At 39.6% G+C, this 21,364-nt stretch overlaps 2 protein-coding genes across 2 annotated transcripts in view; one reads left to right on the top strand and one right to left on the bottom strand.

Moving 5' to 3' along the window:
* The window catches only part of CTNNA1 (catenin alpha 1), a 244,634-nt gene that overhangs the window by 102,793 nt on the left and 120,477 nt on the right, over positions 1-21,364 (bottom strand). The window lies entirely within an intron of this gene.
* LRRTM2 (leucine rich repeat transmembrane neuronal 2) lies at positions 1,563-3,104 on the top strand. Its single transcript, XM_007938958.2, has one exon. It carries the CDS (start codon positions 1,590-1,592, stop codon positions 3,102-3,104), a length of 1,515 nt encoding a protein of 504 aa, XP_007937149.2. The 5' UTR covers positions 1,563-1,589.

Here is a 21,364-nt window from a genome sequence, read left to right as displayed (position 1 = left end):
AAATGACTGCACCAACCTACCCTTTTCTCCCAGTAACACATCAAAATTCAACTCGGCATTATTTTTCCATCAGCATGGTGATTAAACATCGTTATAAAATAGGACAGAGGAGAAGTCTTTAATGAGAGCTCTCCTGAAATTCTCAGAGTAAAATAACCAAATGCTTTGTTTTGGAAGCTTTTTTCTTTTTGTCACCCTTTATACTTAATTTATGATGTGAAGCTCTTAATAACAAGAGAAGTCATGTCCATTTAGGTAGTTTACCAACACATCTAAAGCAAATCAGTCATACTTCTATTTTAACCAAACATGACAACAAGATGACCGAGTAGCAGCTTTCTAAACTCCAAGAGCAATGGGCACTATCTTGCATAGTCTGGCATTAAATCAGCACTTCGTAAATCGTGCAGGCTCCTGCCCATTTAGATGATCTCTTTATGCAGAATCGGCAGTCTAAAACTGGCTCTCACAAGCATTAAAATCATCACTCTGCTAACCCAACTCACTGTTCAGATGGGTCTTCTTGAATGCAGCCTTTATTACAACCTCACTGCTGCTTCCTACTCTGAAGGAACACCAGGTTTTTAAGTCAGGAGTTCTTCTTTCTCGCTTTATTTTAATCAGGGGGTCTTGCAACAACCCCAATACTGTTACAAAGCACGGTGCTTTATAACAGTAAAGCTTCTGGAAAACCCAAACAAAAGACACGTCACCCGGTGACGTCAGCCTATATACAGTTCTGTGTGGTTGCAGCACATGAGCAAATTCATTCTTGTGCCGTTTCTCAGAAAAGCTTTTCAGTAAATGCACTCATGCTGCTCCAGGAGCTCTTCTCTGCAACAAGCCGCCCATCTGCCATCAACAAGTTAAGACCAAGAGAACTAACGGTTGTTTCGGAAAGGAGAGACTGAAGCTTTGATTACAAGCTAAGTAGTCAGAAGGGGAGAAGATAACTTATATTCGAAACTGATTTAGAAGATCAGAGCGGTTACAGAAAATGAAGCCAATGCTTTCCAGAGGAATATCCTAAAGAAAAAAACAAACAACTCACCCTAGCGGATTAAATTTTACTTGGAGAGCCTGGGACACAGCAAACAGGAAACTGGTCAGAGGCTCCTGCATGTTAGAGCCTTTTACAGACTCACTGCACTGAGTCTAAGAACCGCGACTGAATGCAGCCTCCAATGTGCTCAGAAGAATGGGTAAGTCCATGCATTCATATGTCTTGTACAGTCAGCAAGGAACCACGCTTTTAAATAAGCCACTGAATTCACATTTTAGCAGTGGAATCATAGTCACTTTTTTTTTTTTTTTTTTTTGAGGTTTATATGAAAACATCTAATACTGGTGACAGAGACATTTCATCTTATTTTTAAATGATGTTTAAGTTTTGTGCCAGTTATACTAACAAGGTTAGTTTTTCTGCAGCAAATGAAAAATAAGTTATATGCAGTGAAATCTTTCAGCATAATGCTATGTTGTTTTTTCCTCCCAATAGCCGATATGATCTGCTGAAAAATATCCTATCTTCTTGTTTCCTTAAATTATATTCTGCAGGCTTACATTTCAAGTGGCCATTAGGGGCCCCTATGCTGGCAGCAATATATGCAATGAGCATGGTTTTAAAAATGCTGCCTGCCCTGGGTATGGCGTGTCCACCCAAATGCCGCTGCGAGAAGCTGCTCTTCTACTGCGACTCTCAGGGCTTCCACTCAGTGCCAAACACCACAGACAAGGGCTCTCTGGGCCTGTCCCTGAGGCACAATCACATCGTGGAGCTCGAAAGGGATCAATTTGCCAGCTTCAGTCAACTTACTTGGCTCCACTTAGACCACAATAAAATATCAACAGTAAGAGAAGACGCTTTTCAAGGACTATATAAACTTAAGGAATTAATCTTAAGTTCCAACAAAATATTTTACTTGCCGAACACAACTTTTACCCAACTAATTAACCTGCAAAATTTGGACCTGTCTTTTAATCAGCTGTCATCTCTGCACCCAGAGCTCTTCTACGGCCTCCGGAAGCTGCAGACCTTGCATTTACGGTCCAACTCCCTGCGGACTATCCCAGTACGCCTGTTCTGGGACTGTCGTAGTCTGGAGTTTCTGGATTTGAGCACAAACCGTTTGCGAAGTTTGGCTCGCAATGGATTTGCAGGATTAATCAAACTGAGAGAGCTTCACCTAGAGCACAACCAGCTGACGAAGATTAATTTTGCTCATTTCCTACGGCTAAGCAGTCTGCACACGCTCTTCTTACAATGGAACAAAATTAGCAACTTGACATGCGGGATGGAGTGGACCTGGGGCACTTTAGAAAAGCTAGACTTGACTGGAAATGAAATCAAAGCCATTGACTTGATGGTATTTGAAACTATGCCTAACCTTAAAATACTCCTCCTGGATAACAACAAGTTAAGTAGCCTTGATTCCAAGATCTTAAACTCCCTGAGATCCCTGACGACTGTTGGCTTCTCTGGCAATCTGTGGGAATGCAGCCCTCGAATTTGTGCTTTGGCCTCCTGGCTGGGCAGTTTCCAAGGTCGGTGGGAGCATTCCATCCTATGCCACAGCCCTGACCACACCCAAGGAGAGGATATTCTAGATGCAGTCCATGGATTTCAGCTCTGCTGGAATTTGTCAACCACTGTTACAGCCATGGCTACAACTTATAGAGATCCAACCACTGAATACACAAAAAGAATAAGCTCATCAAGTTACCATGTGGGAGACAAAGAAATCCCAACTACTGCAGGCATAGCAGTTACTACCGAGGAACACTTTCCCGAACCAGACAATGCCATCTTCACTCAGCGGGTAATTACGGGAACAATGGCTTTATTGTTTTCTTTCTTTTTTATTATTTTTATAGTGTTCATCTCCAGGAAGTGCTGCCCTCCCACTTTAAGAAGAATTAGGCAGTGCTCAATGATTCAGAACCACAGGCAGCTCCGATCCCAAACACGACTCCATATGTCAAACATGTCAGACCAAGGACCGTATAATGAATATGAACCCACCCATGAAGGACCCTTCATCATCATTAATGGTTATGGACAGTGCAAGTGTCAGCAGCTGCCATACAAAGAATGTGAAGTATAATATCTACCCATCATCAAAAATCACATCAGATAAGTAACCTATTTGACATAGTAGGGACTAAAAACGTATCTAATTTTTACCAATGGTGACATTAAGCCTAATTTTCCAAACCAAGTTGAGACTTAGTTTTTGAAGTGTTGAAGTATTTTTAATTTTATTTTTAACAAAACCATTTTCAGTGTTAAATGAAGCAATGCTCACATTAATCTGCACTCCTGTTGGAAAGTCTAAACATGCGCACTTCAAAATAAGATGTTTCATGTATGTAATTATATACTACTATGTATAAACATTTACACTAAGGTCTCCATATGCTATTTGTTTCCACTGAAAATAGTTTGGAAAGAAGTTACTGAGCAGAAAATGACAGGGGTCAATACTTGTTTGATCATTGCTCTACATGCCACATACCACAAATGGCTTGCTGCTTAAAAGGAGCCTTAGCAAAGTTCTCTTCTATGACAATTTGGTATTAACTCAAATCAACAGTCTACTGCCAGTGTGAGAAACAGAATTTCACATATTCTGAAGACTGGTAAATTAAACTAAATATTCTTCCTTCTAGAGTTTTTGCCTGGGTTAGTAGATATTATCAAAGTCCACACCATGAAATCAGAACCCTCTATTTAATTTTAATACGCTCAGTGATGCTTTAATATACTCGTTGTGAAAAGGTCCCATTACAATGAAATCAATACTAAATAATTACACTGACTTATATCATACATCTGTAGTTTGATTTATAAGACATGTTTATTTATGTGGCATTAGACTATTATTTTAAACTAGTATTAATTGCCATTTTACTAATTAATTTACTAAATCCTATATTTACATTTGTATTTTTTTAAAATTAAATATTAGATACAAAAGAGAAATTGGATCAACTTAATAATCCTAGGATATGCTCCCTGTAGTTTGGACACACACACACACACACAGTCTCCCTTTCTCTCAACAGTCATAATCAAAGATGCCTTGACAAAGGGGTTTAAACCTCTTTCTTTAGCCTTGTCCTGATCTTCAAACCTCAGAGCCAAATTAAAAATAATTGGCTAGCAACAGACATGATGATGATTCATATTAGAATGTATTATAAATGAACCATGAAAAAAATCACTTCCTAAAATATTATATGCTAAACTTTGATCTTTTAATAAACATACAAATCCACATTTTAAGAGCAGTTCCTTCTAAAGAAAGGGAACAATGTATTACCAAGCGAGCCTTTTCATGGGTAGAACACAACATGCCTGTGCAGCCACACAGCAGTTAACTTAAAGGCAGTGCGAGGTGATAGGATGAAGGGGAAAGGCAGCATTCTGAAATCTGACTCTCTCACAAGCAGGTTAACTCAAATGACAAGACAGTCAAGAGTGAGGCAACAATCTACATCAAACAGGGCAGGCAAGAGTCCAGGAGCTGAAAGGGTGGGGAGAGGTTTCTGTAGTGTTAATAGAAACATCCCAAAATTAACACATGATAATGGTGCCACATTTTCATGCAGAAAGAATTTCATTTCTTCAGTTATAATTTCTGCAGAGAAATATTGACATATTTGAGATTTAGAGACAAGTTGCAAGTTCACACTTAGAATTTTTCTATAAACAAGGGTCTATATATGTAGTAACAGCATCTGTAAAATTAGAGCTCTGATTTGATTTTAGAAGAATGAGCATTTACCTTATTGGAAAACAAACAAAAAAAACCCATAAATCCTTAGCCAAAACCACAACCATAAAAAGAAACTTATCTATTCCTAAACTTGACTGTTAACATAATGATATTCTTCATTGAAGGCATGTTTTCCTCCCAGGTCTCAATTGAAAACATGACTACAGTTTAACCCTTAAGATTTAATCAATATTTTTCCTTTTTAATACTACAAAAGGCGTATATGCCTACATTTCAAAGAAAATGTGCCTCAGGAAAATGCCTATAAGGTCACAAGTTATGGTAAAAATGTGCTCTCTAAATTTTTTCAGCTGGGCAGATTACTTTGACCAAGTCTAACTAAGCCCAGGTTCAGGAGATTTGAGCACTCAGCATTTCATCTTTCGTTACACCAGGCCCTGGGGCTTGCCTGGGCAAGGACAAGCCGTTCAACAGGACAGAGCGCAGATCACTGCTTCCCCACTGAGGGGATGGCTCAAAAGCCCCCTACAAATAAGAGCTCTATGAGCTAAAATTTATCAACCCATTTATGAGGGTGGCCACAGCCATTCGTTAGGGGCAGCAGAGTCATACCATAACTGTGCCCAGAGCATACAAGATTCTGTCAGTCTTGAAGGATAGTGGAAAAGGATTATTTTCCATTATTTCAACTACTATCAAAATTTATTTAAACTGTGATCTGGAAGGGTGAAAAATACTGGCTGGCTATCCTCACATTAATCCTAAAGGTTACAGTCAGAAAAATGGACCATCAACTGGCAAAATCCTAAATGTGTATGGAAAAGCCTGTTGTTTAGTATAGTAATTCAGGGGTACAGCATAACCAAAGCCACCAAGCATACTTTCCCTTGAAAAATAGACTTTTTTGTCCTCCATTTTTTCTTTTTTGGTAATGCCCTCTGCAAAAAGTGAGTAACAGTGCCAAATCGCTATTTTCCTTTTTCTAACAGAGCATACTTCCCTTTTCTACTGCCTATAGAAAGCAGGATTCCATTTCATTTTGGTCTATTTGTGTTTCAGTATCAGCACAGGTTTGAAGATGAGACTGTTGGGCATCTGTGCTCTCTTTACCAACTGGCTAGGGTGGAATATCAAAGCAACACTGCAGATTCTGCTAACATAGTGTTCGGGCTTTCTTTTTTTCAGTGGAGTTTTAGTCTGTTCCCTTCCTTCTCACCCCCACACCTTTTTTGTTTTATTGAGTAATTAATTTTCAAGGTTAGTAGGAAATAACCACCTAATCACGAACCACAAAAATAATTAAAACCTTCCTGGAAAAAATGAAAACTAAAAGCTAAAGAAGGCTCTGATAGTGTACCCACCTAGCAACCAAGAGCTAGAGTGAAATATCGTTTAGATTCTTTTCTGTAGCTTGCCAGAGATTTCAATCACCTTTCTGAAAAGAGTGGGCTGATAAATTTGCAAATCTACACACAACTCTGAGAATACCCACTGCCAAAATAAAAAAGCAAAGATACTAATTTTTTAAGCCAAAAATCTGCACTAACACATGTAATTCCTTAATGTGCCTAAATTCATTTCTGTATCAATTCAATGAATGGAACTGACTTAAATTCCCACCACTAATTATTAAAATACATTTGCTTATTTCAATGCTAGTCGCTAGGAGCTAGACTCCATCTTTCCAATAAAAATGAGTTCTATGTAGCACTAAATCTAATCCTAAAATTCAAAACAAGGAAATCATTTTCTTTGTCATTTTAAGGCATACTTTGTACACAAAACTATCAGGGGGAAAAAAGTTATAATGCCCTGTTCTCTCTCTCTGAAGTGTCAAAATCAACATCAAACTTTTTTTAAAAAAAGAGTATCTTTAGCAGTAGATTTATATGATCATTTTCCTAACAGAGCAATACAGTGATAGCCATGTCCCACAAGTCTTCTTTGGAACATGCTTTCACATTTTATTGGTTAAAGTACTTCAGCCAGAAAAAGACAAAGATAAAGAAATATTTCTCTAGCTAACCTGAGGCAAACTCATAATACTTGAATAAGGCCAAAAACAAATACAAATGCCTGTTTAAGCTTTCACACTACTGTTGCAAATATTTGAAACTTCTATTCTTTCAACTAACTTTTTCATCCTTGGTGATTTGGGGAAAAAAAAAAAAAAGGCCTGTTACATGGAATGTTTGGCGTATCCTCCTATCAACACTGAGACTGGAGACTAGACATACTGTCCAAACACCTTCAAGAGCCATCTTTTTGGTGGGAGGTGGGCAGGTGGGTTAGGGGGGGAAGAAATGACTATTATATGGGGAGTTTCGGGGAGGGAAAGGGTAAACAAAGTGTAATGTACAGGAAAGTTTTGTTATTAAAATTGTGTATACTGTAAAAGAGTGAATGCATTTATTTTACTGTATTTTTCCTTAGTAACGTATGAAGTTTGAAATATGAAAATTGGAAAGCCATTTGTGACAGATACAGAAATTTTAATAGCTGTTATATATCATGCTCTTCCTGCAAGGTCAAATGTGTCCTAAGAGGGTAGCTAATCACCTCGAGATTGCCTTCATTTACAGAAAGGCAAAAACAGAGAAAGGGGGTAGAGAGTAAGCACCCAAAAGCCATCATATCAATAAAAAGCAGCCATTCTACAAGAAGCTGCCCTATCATAATCACAAACCTTAGCAAGCCGACAATAGCTATCCCCAGGGCTCACAGGGCCTAGGTTGGCCACCACCCTACTCCCACAGCCTGGGGGACTACGAAAAGGCACCCACTTGCCAGTACCTATGACCAACAGTGGGAGCTCTGGTAGCGCAGTGCCTAAGGCACTTGACTGCTAGCCAGAAGGCTGGCAGTTCAAACCCACCAGCCACTCCTTCTGTAGTGATGCCGCCTCGGAAACCCAAGGAGGGGTCTCTATGAGTCGGGTTTGACTCAACAGCACAGAACAACATGATCAACAGCAACCTGGCCTCTAGCTCAAAGGGTCAGTTACTGCAGATCCCAACAACGTCTTGCACACCGACTGGGGGTGAGGGGTGGGGACGCTTTTGACCATGTTGGGGCTATATGACCCATCTGACCCCAAACACCAGTCCAGTAAATGTGGATACGGTAAAAGAAGGGAGGATATGTAACCAGTATCTCTGGCCTGGCACAGATAAATACTCTGGAACAGGATGCTATGCCTGGGCAGTTCTGGGGGCGAAAACTGCCCTGGCCTTGAGGCACTGACTGCCAGCAGTCTTGTCAGACTTGCCAGGAGATTTCCCACTCCTCAAGCCCTGCAGCAGTACAGCAGGGCCAGACAGGTGGGAACAAGTAAGACAACCCCACTTCTCCAGGCCCAGTGATACTGGGATCAGAAAGGCTACAAAAGACAGAGCTCTTAATGCCAGGAACCTCAGCAGTAACTGGGGCAAAGGCAGAAAGCACAGCACACAATTTTACTGTCAAATTCACAGTATGCACTTAAGGGCAGAGGTGATGTTTTTAAATTGCACAAAAGGAATCAATTCGTATATTTTATGAAGTAAAAGCAAAGCTTATCAGTAAATAATTTTCACATATTTTAATCTTAAAAATCCCATGTAATGCTACATTTGATTTATTAGTTATTTTAATTAATTTTGTCTGTATGCCACAGCATTCTCAGGTTCCCACTCAAATTTATAATAGATTTCTTCAAGGTCTGTTTAAAGACATTTTTTTTCCCCTTTAAATATATCTAACCAGCTGGGTACTCAAGTCTTCCTCAGAGAGACAAAATGTACTACAAATTGTCTTTCACAAAGAAAGAAAGAAGAAGTGAAAAATCACAGCTATTCCAAACATCTATCCATAGCATGTGTTTCACCTTTCTCCTCAGTAGCCAATGTTCTGGGAACATTCTTCAGGGACAGAACCTGGGTCCTTCCCCCTCCCCCTATCTGAAGGGAGCATCAGAAAAGTAAGAAATCTCCAAAAGCAATCAAGTACAGTGAAGCATCATTCTATACTGGAAAGCCCACAAACCAAATAAACCATCTCTCTATGCATGGAGGCCCAGGCCAGCAAGCAATGTCTACCCCACAGCCTTCAGCTCAGGAAATCCAATAGGAAGGAGAGTCTGTGAAGCACAGCCCTGACCACAGAGTCAATGGTTCTACGTTCACCCAAAGAAAGGTCAGTCAGTCGGTACTCTCCTCACCCCATGAAGGCTCATCCCTCATTTGGGAACCCATTTTAATTACAGTCCTAGGGAAAATTCCCAAAGTCTTATTACACTTTTCAAAAAGAGGCTTAACCAAAAACCACAAGAAAGAGATATAAAAATGTCACAGTTAAACACTATACTGAATACCATTCATAATTGTGCTTAAGCACACAAGAACTCCATCTCTGTTGCTGTTGTTAGGTCCTATCAACTTGATTTCAACTCATAGTGACCCCATGTAATAAAGGAGAAACTACCCTATGGTTTTCTTGGCTATCATCTTTACGGAAGCAAATCATCAGGTCTTCCTCCTGTGGAGCCACTGGTAGGTTCAAATGGCCAACCTTTCGGTAAGCAGTCAAGTACTGGTATTTGTACCCAAAAAGAAGATTTGTGCAATCTGCAAGTTGCTTCTTCTGGAAAATCACCAGACAAAAACGCCACAGCCATTTTTATTAGCCCACCTGTTTTTCATCATTATGAGTCTTAAAAAAAAAAAAAATTCTCTTGAGATTAACAAAAACATTTACCATGGCCTAAAAGTCCCTGGGTGGTACAAAAGGTTTGCACTCAGCTACTAGTCTAAAGGTGAGCAGTCTGAACATGTCCAGTGGTGCCAACCTACCCAGTGGTGCCTTAAAAAAAAGGCCTGGCAATCTTTTTTCCATAAAGATTACAACCAAGAAAATACTATGGAGTTGCTCTACTCTGTAACATACAGGGGGGTTGCCATGCAGTAGAACTGACTCAAGGACAACGAGTTTGGGTGTTTTTTTTTTTTTTTTTTTTTTTTGCGCTTAGCTAACAAAGACATAGAGGGCAATGGCTCAGCACTCAAAACCTCTGAAAACAATATACATGTTATTTACTCTACAGAGTCAAGAAGCTTTAGAACAGTGTGCTGGTTATCTAGTGCCGCTCTGATAGGAATATACCACAAACGGGATGGCTGGAACAAACAGGAGTTTATTCTCTTACAGTTCAGGAGGTTAGAAGTCCAAGTTCAAAGTGCCAGGCTCTAGTGGCTGTGTGAAAGCCCCTCGACCTTGGGCTTCAGCTCTGCCTCTTGCTCCTGGCCCACTGAAGCTAGGGGCATCTCTTCACTCAGGCAGCTACTAGCTGCTGAGGCTAACAAGCCCAAGGTCGACAAATAAAATGGCACAGTCCCAGTGTTACCAAACCACACAGCAGGCCATTAATTCAAGTCCATTGTAAGTCCCAAGGTCAGCAGTACATGGCAGGCTGCTGAACAACGACACGACTACGTGCAAGGTCCAAGAGTGCCATAAACGAGAGACTATCTCCAAGGCTTCTCCTGATACACAGGAAGCAGACCACATCCCAAAGGCAGCTACTCAGCTGCTTGTGGTGGATCCCACCACAGAGCTGATTGCCAGTCCCATCATGGGGAATAACTACCACCAGCTGCCCAGCCACTCAACCAGGCCCAGCCAAGCTGACATACAAATTTAACTACCACAAACAATATCTAAATATGTACAGAATAGTTAAAATAAGGGTATAAGAAGAGATTCTTACCCCAAGAGCCCAGGATATGTGTTGGAGTATGCAAGAACCTCTTGAAATTATAATTACAACTTGACATTGTATGTAAGTTCACAGATTTCACAAGATCCTACAGAGTTCTCATAACTTGGGGGGGAAAATGTGGTCCAGGCAAAGAACTAACAGTTTTCATCTGATAAGGAGTACACTGGCTTATTTGGAAAGAAAGACATAGATATAAAAGTCTGTAATTATTGATAAAATCAAGCCAGCTGTAAGAATAATTAGAGGGGGGAAAATAAAAAAATAAAAAAAAAAAACATAACCAACAGGATCTCCAAGGAGGTTTTAGAAGACAGGTTGACTTGTTCTTCATGTCAATCCTTGATAAAATCTATAGGTAAGAAGCGTATGCAAGCATGCTGCATACTCTCTGTTGATCTAGTCAAGGCTACAGCCTAAGAACCTACAGAAATGAATATGTACCCTCTTGGAAAAGCAACTCATGGCTCCTGGTTATCACTTCCCTGAGACCCAATCTGTGGTGTTCCAACACCCAGTAAATACCTACTACATTACATTACAGCAGATCGGGTGTGGTAGTGCCTAAGGCATTTGACGCTGGTGGTTCAAACCCACCAGTCACTCCTCAGAAGGAAGATCAGGCAATCTACTTCTGTAGAGATACCCAAGGAGGGTTCAACATTACAATGAGTCCCTGGGTGGCACAAATGGTTAATCATTATAGTACCAACTGACACGGTTTCAGTCCAAACCCACGCAGCCACACCTTGGAAGACAAGTCTGGCCATCTGCTTCCAAAGGTCACAGCCTCAAAAATCTTATGAAGCAGTTCCACTGTGCGCACACGGGGTCACCGTGAATCGGAACTTTCCGTAGCGAAACTGCCTTGGAAACCCAAGGAGGGGTCGCTATGAGTCAGGTCCGACTCGACAGCACATAACAACAACAACAACATTACACATCTTCTAGATTAGAAGTACAATGTAAAATTTAAAACATCTTCCACTACATCATGAATGAGAAAGAAGCATGTTTCATGGATCATCTCTAGTTGTGTTGATACTACTATTAGCACAATAAAGAAAGTATATCCAAGCTTATTAAAAGTTCTTGCTAATTAGCTGTCCTCATTTTGGGTACTACACACTGACTTGATGAGAGAACTAGAAGTAGGAATATTTGGGGAAAGCAACATACGGATCTCAAAGAAAAAAAAAAAAACAAACTCCCTGCCATCAAGTTGATTTCAATTTATAGAGACCCCCCTTAGGTTTCCAAGGCAGTGAATCTTTATGGAAGTAGATTGCCCAGTCTTCTTTCTGTGGAGTGGCTGGTGGGTTTGAATTGCCAACCTTCTGGTTAGCAGTCAGAATATTTATAACCATAAATACTCTCCTTGGTAATCAGAATCTTTAAGATAACTAATTCCCAAAGAAAGAATACATTTTAAAAGATAAAGCAATCACCAGTCTAAACAGCTATCAGAAATCTGTCTCTCTTAAATTTAAAACACATTCTATAGGGTCATTAGAAAAACCACCTAGATTCCAGCAGGAGCAAGTTGCACATTGGTTAAGAGGCTGCTCCACCTCTGGTCCTGTGACCCTGAAGAAGTCCCTCAAGCTCATGCCTAAAATTGAATTAACAGCAGCAGAATTAATCATAGGAGTAGTTAATAGATGTAAAGTCTTGAGAACAGCCTGCATATAGTAATAGTTTAGTAAATGTTTTCATTTTTAAAATAGCAGTATGTGGAGAATTAGATGGTATAGATCCAACAAGTAGAAAATGAAACCATAATAAAGACACGTTGGACCCATATGTTAAGGAGCTCTGGTGCCGTAGTGCCCAAGGCATCTGACTGCTAACCAGAAGGTCTCCATTGATTGTGATGCTGCTTATTTGTCCAGTTGTGAGAATTTTCGTTTTCTTTTTGTTAAGCTGTAATCCATACTGCAGACTGTAGTCTTTAAATTCATCACACTGCTTTAGGATGTGAGAATAATGACGACAATGAGTCCATAACTAATTGCACTTCTGTGTGTTCTCCATACCAAGTAGGTACAGAGATAGCCCTGTTCTCAAAGAGGTCAACGTAATAAACTAAGAGAGACAAAAAGAGGCAATGAGAAAACTAGGTCTTACTTTTGGGGAAAATGTATGATTTATATACTTGAACCAGAATACAGCTAAATACTGAGAGGTTTGGATTACAATGATTATTCATTTATCAAAACTCATCAAATAGTAAGTACACTTAAGATTTGTAAATTTCATCTTATATAACTTTTACCTTTAAAAACTGAGCTCTGGTTAATGACATACATGCTACAGTATTTAGAGGTAAAGTGTACAAATGTCTTCAACTGACTGAAATGCAGCAAAACAAGATGGATACAGGGATGGATGAATCTAGGAAGCAGGTTATGGGTGTTTGCCATATAATTCTTTCACAGCTTCTCCATGTATAAAAACTTTCATAAAATGTTGGGGAAGAGGAAAAAGCAATTACAATTGTAAAATTTATGGTACAGGCAATCTAACACAATATCTCTCTCAATTAGATATGTAGTACATATAACATGATTGTTGTTGTCATCATTAGGTGTTGCCGAGTCAGCTACAACTCATAGCGACCCCATGTACAACAGAACAAAACACTGCCTGGTCATGTGCCTTCCTCACAATCCTTGCTATACTTGAGCCCGTGGTTGCAGTCACTGTGTCAATCCATCTCATTGAGGGACTTCCCCTTTTTCGCTGACCTTCCACTTTACCAAGCATATCCTTCTCCAAGGAATGATCAAGAGCTTAGAATCTGGAGCCAGGCTGCATTCAAAGAGACAAATACTATTATGTACACAATACTGCATCATCAGTAATAACAGACATGAGTCTACAGGTGGATACGTGGGCAGACATGCATAAAGATCAGGTGTGGGTAGGTGGTGAACAGGATATTCCCATGACCATAAATAGGTATGGCTGATGATATCCTATGTGTGTATTTGTATGTGTTACAAAAATATCTATATACATGACACAGCTAACAGTGGAGAAGGCTGGGACAGCCTCTTAGCCACAACTAAGCACCTTGAGGGAGGGAGCTACCAAGCCTGCGGGTTTGGGACCATAGTCTCAGGAGACATCAATCTCAAGTGGCACAACATAGAACACAAAAACATTATTCTACATCCTACTTTGGTGAGTAGTGAACGGGTCATAAAAGCTTATGAGCGGCCATCTGAGGCACAACTACTGGTATCTCCTTGCCCAGAGCAAAGAAGAGTGAAGAAAATAAGACATACAGAAACAATTAGTCCAAGGGACTAATGGACCACAAGAACCTCAGCCTACATGATCCTAAGACCAGAAGAACTAGATGGTGCCTGGCTATTAATACCAACCCTTTGGAAAGGGATCAAAATTGGAGATCCTGGATAGAGGGGAGAAAAATGTGGAACAAAGTTCAAAACCATAAAAATGACCAGAATTACTGGTTGGTTAAACACTGGTAAAACCATTGATACTATAGCCTCAGGTTACCCGTAGGGCCTGGAATTGGACTCATTCCCATGGATTAGCTCTCAGCCAAACAACAGAAAGGCCCATGAACTAAACCACTTACCCGAGGGAGATGCACTCCTTAGAACAGTCAACAAGAGTGAGGTAAGAAATCAGAAGGGCAGCACTTGCACAGGGGAAAACTAGACAGACAGGGATGCACAGCTGAGAAGGACACAGGGAAGGGGTAACTACAGGGAGGAGGTGGGAGTAGAGCTGTTCCACTGTGGGGATTTTAATTGGTACCAAGAAACAAAATGTGTATGAACTGTTGTAAAACGTATCTGCATGTAAATTTGCACCCAAATAACAATGCTTTTGTTGTTATTGTTATGTGCTGTCGAGTTGGACCCAACTCATAGTGACCCCTCCTTGGGTTTCCGAGGCAGTTATCACTACAGAAGTAGATTGTCCCATCTTCCTTCCGAGGAGTGGCTGGTGGGTTTGAACCGCCAGCCTTCTGGTTAGCAGTCAAGTGCCTTAGGCACTATGCTACCAGAGCTCCCCCAAATAACAATAGGAAATTTAAAACAAAAAAAAAAATTTTTATTTATTTTTTTTTTTTTAAAGTACCTGTAGGATTTCCACATAGCTGGAGCAGGGGTAGCCAGATCCCTAATCCGACAGATAATACCAATACATGTAGCTACTCCTGGCTTGGCCAAGGTAGGGCCAAATGACAGAGGCCCTCTATGGCCAGGTGGAGAGTTCAGATTTAGCATGGCCTGCAACAGCAGCCACTCCAGATTTCTGGAGAGAGCCAGGATATGATGATTAAAGCAGTCATTCAAGGAAAAAAAAAAAAAAGTTGTTCTGGTTACCTAGTGCCACTCTGACAAGAAATATACCACAAATGGGATGGCTTTAACAAACAGGGGTTTACTCTTACAATTTGGAGGCTTTAAGTCCAAGTTCAAAGTGATAGGCTCTAGGGGCAGGGTGAAAGCCCCTCAACCTTGGGGTCCAGCTCTGCCTCCTGCTCCCGGCCCACTGGAGCTAGAGGCATTTCTTCACTCAGACAGCTGCTGGCTGCTGAGGCTGAGAAGCCCCAAGGTTGACAAGTAAAATGGCACAGTCCCGATGTTACCAGACCACACAGCAGGCCATCAGCTTAAGTCCATTTTAAGTCCCAAGGTCGGCAGAGCATAATAGGCTGCTGAGCAATGACACGGCTACATGCAGGGTCGAAGGGTGCCAAAGGCTAGAGACCATTCTCAAAACTTCTCCTTATACCCAGGAAGCATACCACATACCCAAAGGCAGCCACTCAGCTGCTCCCAGTAGATTCCACTATGGAGTTGATAACCAGTCTCATCATGGGGAATACTACATCCAGCTGCCCCAGCCACTCAACCAGGCCAACCCAAGTTGACACACAAACATAACCATCACAGATGTATTCTGGCAATTTTTCTTGTTTAGTTGAGAAAAACAAAACCCACAACTTTCACTATTAGAAAAAGGGTAGTAAGAGGATGGATAATGGTAGAGTAATTTAAGGACAAGCAAAGGGTAAGAACAAATGGTGAGCTGAGAAAGAACAAATTACCCTAAGAGGTTCTGATCAATAGAAACCGGTAGTAATTTGGGGCATGAGGAAAAATTATTGTGAAATCAAGAAAGTCTCAGAGTTTCCATGTTAAATTTCAAGTGTTCACTATTAATGTCCAATCTAAAAATATTTTCTGAAAAGATGCACAGTTCTACTCTAACATGCTTCCATATTTACATCACTCTTTTCAAGTCTCAGTAAGGGCTTTCTCTCATGATTTAGACAAAGAAAAGGCAGACCCGGTTTCTGGTTTGTAAAATATGGGGCAGAGACAAAGGGAAAAGTTCTGCTTAACTCTCACAATGATTAATTTTATGTGTCACCTTGGCTAGGCTATGCTGCCCAGTTGTTTGGTCAAACACTAGGCTAGATGTTGCTATGAAGCATTTATTGTGATTATAGCATTTCAATCAGTTGTATTAAGTAAACCAGACTACCCACCATCATTTAAGTGGGCCTTTTCCAATCAGTTGAAAGCCTTAAGAGGAAAACTGGAGGTTTCCTGCAGTAGGATTCTGCCTCCAGATTATAAACAGACATTCTGCAGGAATTCCCTGATTTCACCCATCTCCTGACCTACCTACCACTAGGGACACAGACTACTGGAATTTTCAGCCTCTGGCACAACCTATAGATTCTGGACTTGCCAACCCCCATAAATGTGTGAACCAATTCCTGAAAAATCTCTCCACCTCTCTATATATCACTGGTTCTATTTCTCTAGAAAGCTCTCTGACAAGTCCCATTTACCCAAGTAAAAAGCTACCACCTTTTCCAATTTTAATCGTGTACTCCTAAAATTTTTGCAAGATAAAGTTTTAAACTTTTAGAACAATAATTTATGGCTCTGTAATGTGGTATAAATATTAAATAAAAATGCAGAAGCACAGTGTAATGACAACCTGTTAATTTTACTCCCTCACATACTACAGAAGAATCTTATTATAAGGTTACTTTCATATATAAGAGGCTTATTCATGGCTTCACTGTTATTAACATTAATGGAACTGCTGTTTTTGTGAAGAACTATGTGGCATGGCTGCCAATACAATTGTAATAAAGATCCCAAACCATTATCTAGCTCTTATCTTAATACCAAAAACTGAAGATGAGAAATGGCATCTTAAGAGTTATATGTCACAATAAGAAGTTTCAGGTTTTTTAATTTCTTCATTCTTTACCCAAGTTTAACTCTACATGTTTCTTGGTCCCTCTCTAAAACTCAAATACTTTCTTTTTCTCAAACTCTCTTTCAGAAATCATCATAACTATAAGAGCTCTTCAATGTCTCAAATAAGAATACACATTTCTTTCCACATTTTCATTACAACAAGACCAGCTGACAGCTCCAATTTCTCCACTTAGACAAACCTGAAAATTATCATATGATCAGACTTCTTCTACAGACTTAAGAATACTACATTACTTTTTATTTATCAAAGTAGGGAAAAACCAACCCAAATAGGCAGTATCTACTGAGAATCTTTTTACAAGAAGGAAAGGGACAGACTACCTCACTCACCAAACACTAGATAGAAATGTGGGTTCCCTACATACTTGCAAGGAACTCTGGTGGCACAGTGGTTAAGGCATTTGGCTGCCAACCAAAAGATCAGAGGTTTGAACCCACCAGCTGTTCCAGGGGAGAAAGATAAGGCAGTCTGCTTCCATAAAGATTTACAACCTTGGAAATCTATAGGTCAATTCTACTCTGTTCTATAGGGTTGCTATGAGACTCAATGGCAGTGAGTAGGTACATACCTCCAGGCAAGTGCCAGCAACTAAGAACACATGTAAAACAATATAGTATTTATTATAAACTAAAAAGGATAAAAGAACTCACCAAAGTGCAATTTTTTAGGAAAACAGGCAGAAAAATATTTAACCCAGTATGTATTAGTTTCTTTTTGATTGGTAATAAGGGCTTCTCTGGTAGTGTAGTGCCTCAGGCACTTGACTGCTAACCAGAGGGCTGGCAGTTCAAACCCACCAGCCACTCCTGGGAAGGAAGGTTGGGCAATCTACTTCCGCAGTGATACTGCCTTGGAAACCCAAGGAGGGGTCACTATGAGTCGGGGCCAACTCATAACAACAACAACAACAACACTGGTGAATTCATGATTCCCTAAATCCTCAATAATATCTAGAGATAGGGAACACAAAGCTGGCTCGTTAGCTTGCTTGGTTTAGAACATGGGATTGGATTCTGTGTGGACTAGTTTTACTCTTCATATCCCAAGATTTTTTCTCTCTGAAATGGAAAATATCTGTCAACTATTCTCAAAACTGTGAGAAGATAAGTGAAAATACATTACCAATGTGGGGGGAGAAATTACTTACTTTCAAGTCCCATGGAGCAAGAAATATCTACATGCACAGGATGACACTATTTATAAAGGATCATTACTCTTTCTAATGGATAACAGTTACACACAGGATAAAGAACAACAAGACAACATCACTAAAAATTAGATTAAGAAAAGGGAACTGAAAAAAAATGTCTATGCAGAGGCTTATTTGGATTCATTATTTTCTAATAGAGAGGTCCAGTGGATCAAATCAATTCTGCCCTTAAAATCCTTTATTCTGTTTCCATTGTGCCAGATAATTTCTATATTTTATACTATTGCAGTTGGAGGATTTTGTCACACTGTTCCTTCCTCCTCTTCTCCCACTTAACTTTCTGTTCAGTGATGCTTAGCAGCCCACTCATTCAGCATTTTGTTCGGACTTTCCTTACTTGGGAGTTCTCAAGCATTTCTATTTTTCACTGAAGTCTATACAAGAGAGCATGTGTATTGGTACTAGTACATGTAGCTTAGCTGAGTGAAAATGGAAGCAAATAGACACAGATCAAGATAAAACAGCTCCCATTTATTTCAGAGAGAAAGCAACTATTTAGCCCATTTCTTATGAGTTTTGTTTTTGTTTTTTAACTTTGGCTCTTCCTTTTGATTTTGAGTCTTACACTATTGCTACTTGACTAGAAAAAGAATCACTCACTTGAATACGCATAGAGTCACATTCAATGCTTGCATTCAGGAACTTCCATATCCGTAAATGATTTGCAGATATACACACAATTTCACAGATGTGCATAAAAATATAAACTAATAAATGTTCATATAACTATTTACAAGTACAAAAATCCTGCTGATGTAGTATCAATGAGAATTGTGAAAAGAAGTGTTAGCACAAAATGCAATGGAAGAAACTTTTACTAACTAGCTCCATAACTGGTATTATTTCTCCATTCACCCAGATAAAATGAATTTTTATCCTAAATAATAAGAATGGCCTATGTAAAAATAATTCAGAAAAAAACCTAAAAGCTCAAAGCCACATATTTAATTACCTATATTCAATTATGAAATTTTTCCAAAGGAATTTGTATTTGGATTATTTCAATTTATATGAAAATTTCATTTAAAATGTGAAAATTCTTTCCCAGAACCACTTGTTGAATGATTTTTTTCTTTTTTTGGTATTACTTTTGTACATGCTGCACATACATACACAGAGCCACAGCTCATTCCTTTTGGATATGCTTGTACAATCCTTAAGCAACAATTACAAAGTATGTCTTCTTCATCCAGGTGTTGTACAGGTGCAGAGGAGTTAGGATTTCCCTTCTGAAGATTAACCACTAATGGAGGATACTAAGGCTCAAGTAGTAGCCTACACGGGTGGGAAAACTGCAACTAGTTTAGTCATTTTGGAAAATAACCTGTCAACATCCATTCCAGTAACAATATATACTTTTCAACACATAGAAATAAAATTCCAGAATCTATCCCATCAAAATAAAAGCACCAAACACAAGGATGTATTTTCGAGGACATTTACTGCAACACCATAGTTCATGTGATCAAAAAAAAATTTAAAAAAGCAAATGTTCACAGCAAAAGGGGAGTGGTCAAATAATTTATAGTATATCCACACCATTACACATTATGGAGGAAATAAAAGAACGAATCAGAGGTAAACCAGGAGACTTCAAACGATTTCCAAGAGGTAGTGCTGAATAAAATTAAGACACCAGGTTTGCAAATAATTGCCTCACTTTGATCAAACAAACACCTATTGCAGGGGAAGGGATCCTATAGGAGAGCAGAAATGGGAAGAACTATTACACAAGCAGAGATATATACAGAGGCATTCATATCAGATTGTTAATTCTGGCTCTTTGAGGGAGGAGAATGGGGAGAGACGTGGATGGAAGGAAGAGAAAAGAATGGGGAAAATATGAGGACTTAACAGGTACATGATGTCATTTATAGAAAAGCTGTTATGTATATACAAATTAAAAGAGTATTACCTTTGCCTTTATACATTTTTGTGTTATATACTGTACTTCTTAAAATGACTGTAATACTGAAAAAGAAATAGAGGCTATATAGGAAGAACTATTAGAGCTCGATAGTAATCATCAAATTCACCAGGTCTTGAAAAAGAAGGTAAGTGACAACAATGTAAAAAAGCAGAGAATGAAAGACTCATGAAAGCAGTGGAGAAGAGGCTGGAATCACTGTCCTGGAACACTGCCCAAGAAAGAGGTGGAAGAAGGTAACTGCCTAAGCTAAAACAAGAAGCAAGAAACATAGATATGGTAGACGGGGATTCAGCTGTTAGCCCACAGCTTCACAAACAAAGCTCACGTTCAATGGTGAAATCCCCAGAGTCTGCAATCATACTTTAGGCCTGGAATAGAACTTACCCTTGGCTTCCAGCAAAACAACAGCCAAGCCTACAAGGTGAGCAATTACACCAGGTAGGTAACACTCCTTAGAACGATCAACCATGGGAGATCAGAAGGGCAGCATTTGCACAAAGAGACAGCTCAGAGGCCAAGAACACATAGGAAAGAAGAACACAGGAAAATGGTAAATCACAGGAAGGAAGCGAGAAGAGAGCTGTTACACGGTAGGGATTGCGATCAATGTCACAAAATAAATGTGGATGAACTGTTGAATAGAAAACAAATTTGCTCTGTAAACTTTCACCCAAGCCACTTTTTATACACACACATGCAATACCCCTCCAGTACCTAATGGGTTAATGCCAGGCCCAGCAGAACTAGCTGTCATCAAGCAGATTTGCAGACTAGACTTATGGCAACCCCATGTGTGTCAGAGTCGAACTGTGCTTTATAGGGCTTATAAATAGATGGGTGTTTTTTTTTTTTTTTTTTTTTGGAATTAGATCTCCAGGCCTGTCTTGCAACACACCTCTGGGTAGGCTCGAACCTCCAACCTTTCAGGGCCTTGAGAATCCAACTCCGGCACCACCGCACTACAGACTCAGCAGCACCCATTTTAATCCAGTGTATAACATACTGACTTCACCTCTACTTAGGCAGAAATCATTCATCGCCTCCATGATTCTCAGAGCCACTTTCATTCACAGGCATTACCTCTCATGGTGACCAGCTGCCATGTTCAATTAGATAATCTCTGGAGAATATAAGGCCAAGAGCCCTAGAAGCCCAAAGGACAGAGATCAGGAACAATAGTGCCCAAAAGGATAGGAAGAGGCTCAGTGAGAAAGGAGCCTGATTAAAAAAAAAAAAAAAAAAAAAAAATTTGCACTTGTTATCCCATTTACTTCCTTTCTTATAGAACATAGATATTAAATAACCATAAATTTTCATAAAAGAACAAAAAAGAGGTTAACAGTACAGATGGGATTCACACATACGTCTTATCATTGTGCATTTGTGTCCTTTCCACTACAACATATATCTTAACAAAAAATATGAAGGTATGCTACAGAACC

This window comes from Orycteropus afer, unplaced genomic scaffold (assembly GCF_000298275.1).
Source record: "Orycteropus afer afer isolate SDZICR_OR568_19922 unplaced genomic scaffold, OryAfe1.0 scaffold00056, whole genome shotgun sequence".
NCBI lineage: Eukaryota > Metazoa > Chordata > Mammalia > Tubulidentata > Orycteropodidae > Orycteropus > Orycteropus afer.
Note: the sequence above shows the minus strand (reverse complement) of the source record. Positions and strands in the feature narration are given on the sequence as shown.

Coding starts and splice junctions, on each gene's coding strand:
- LRRTM2 (XM_007938958.2), top strand. CDS start 1,590: ATGCTGGCAGCAATATATGCAATGAGCATGGTTTTAAAAATGCTGCCT.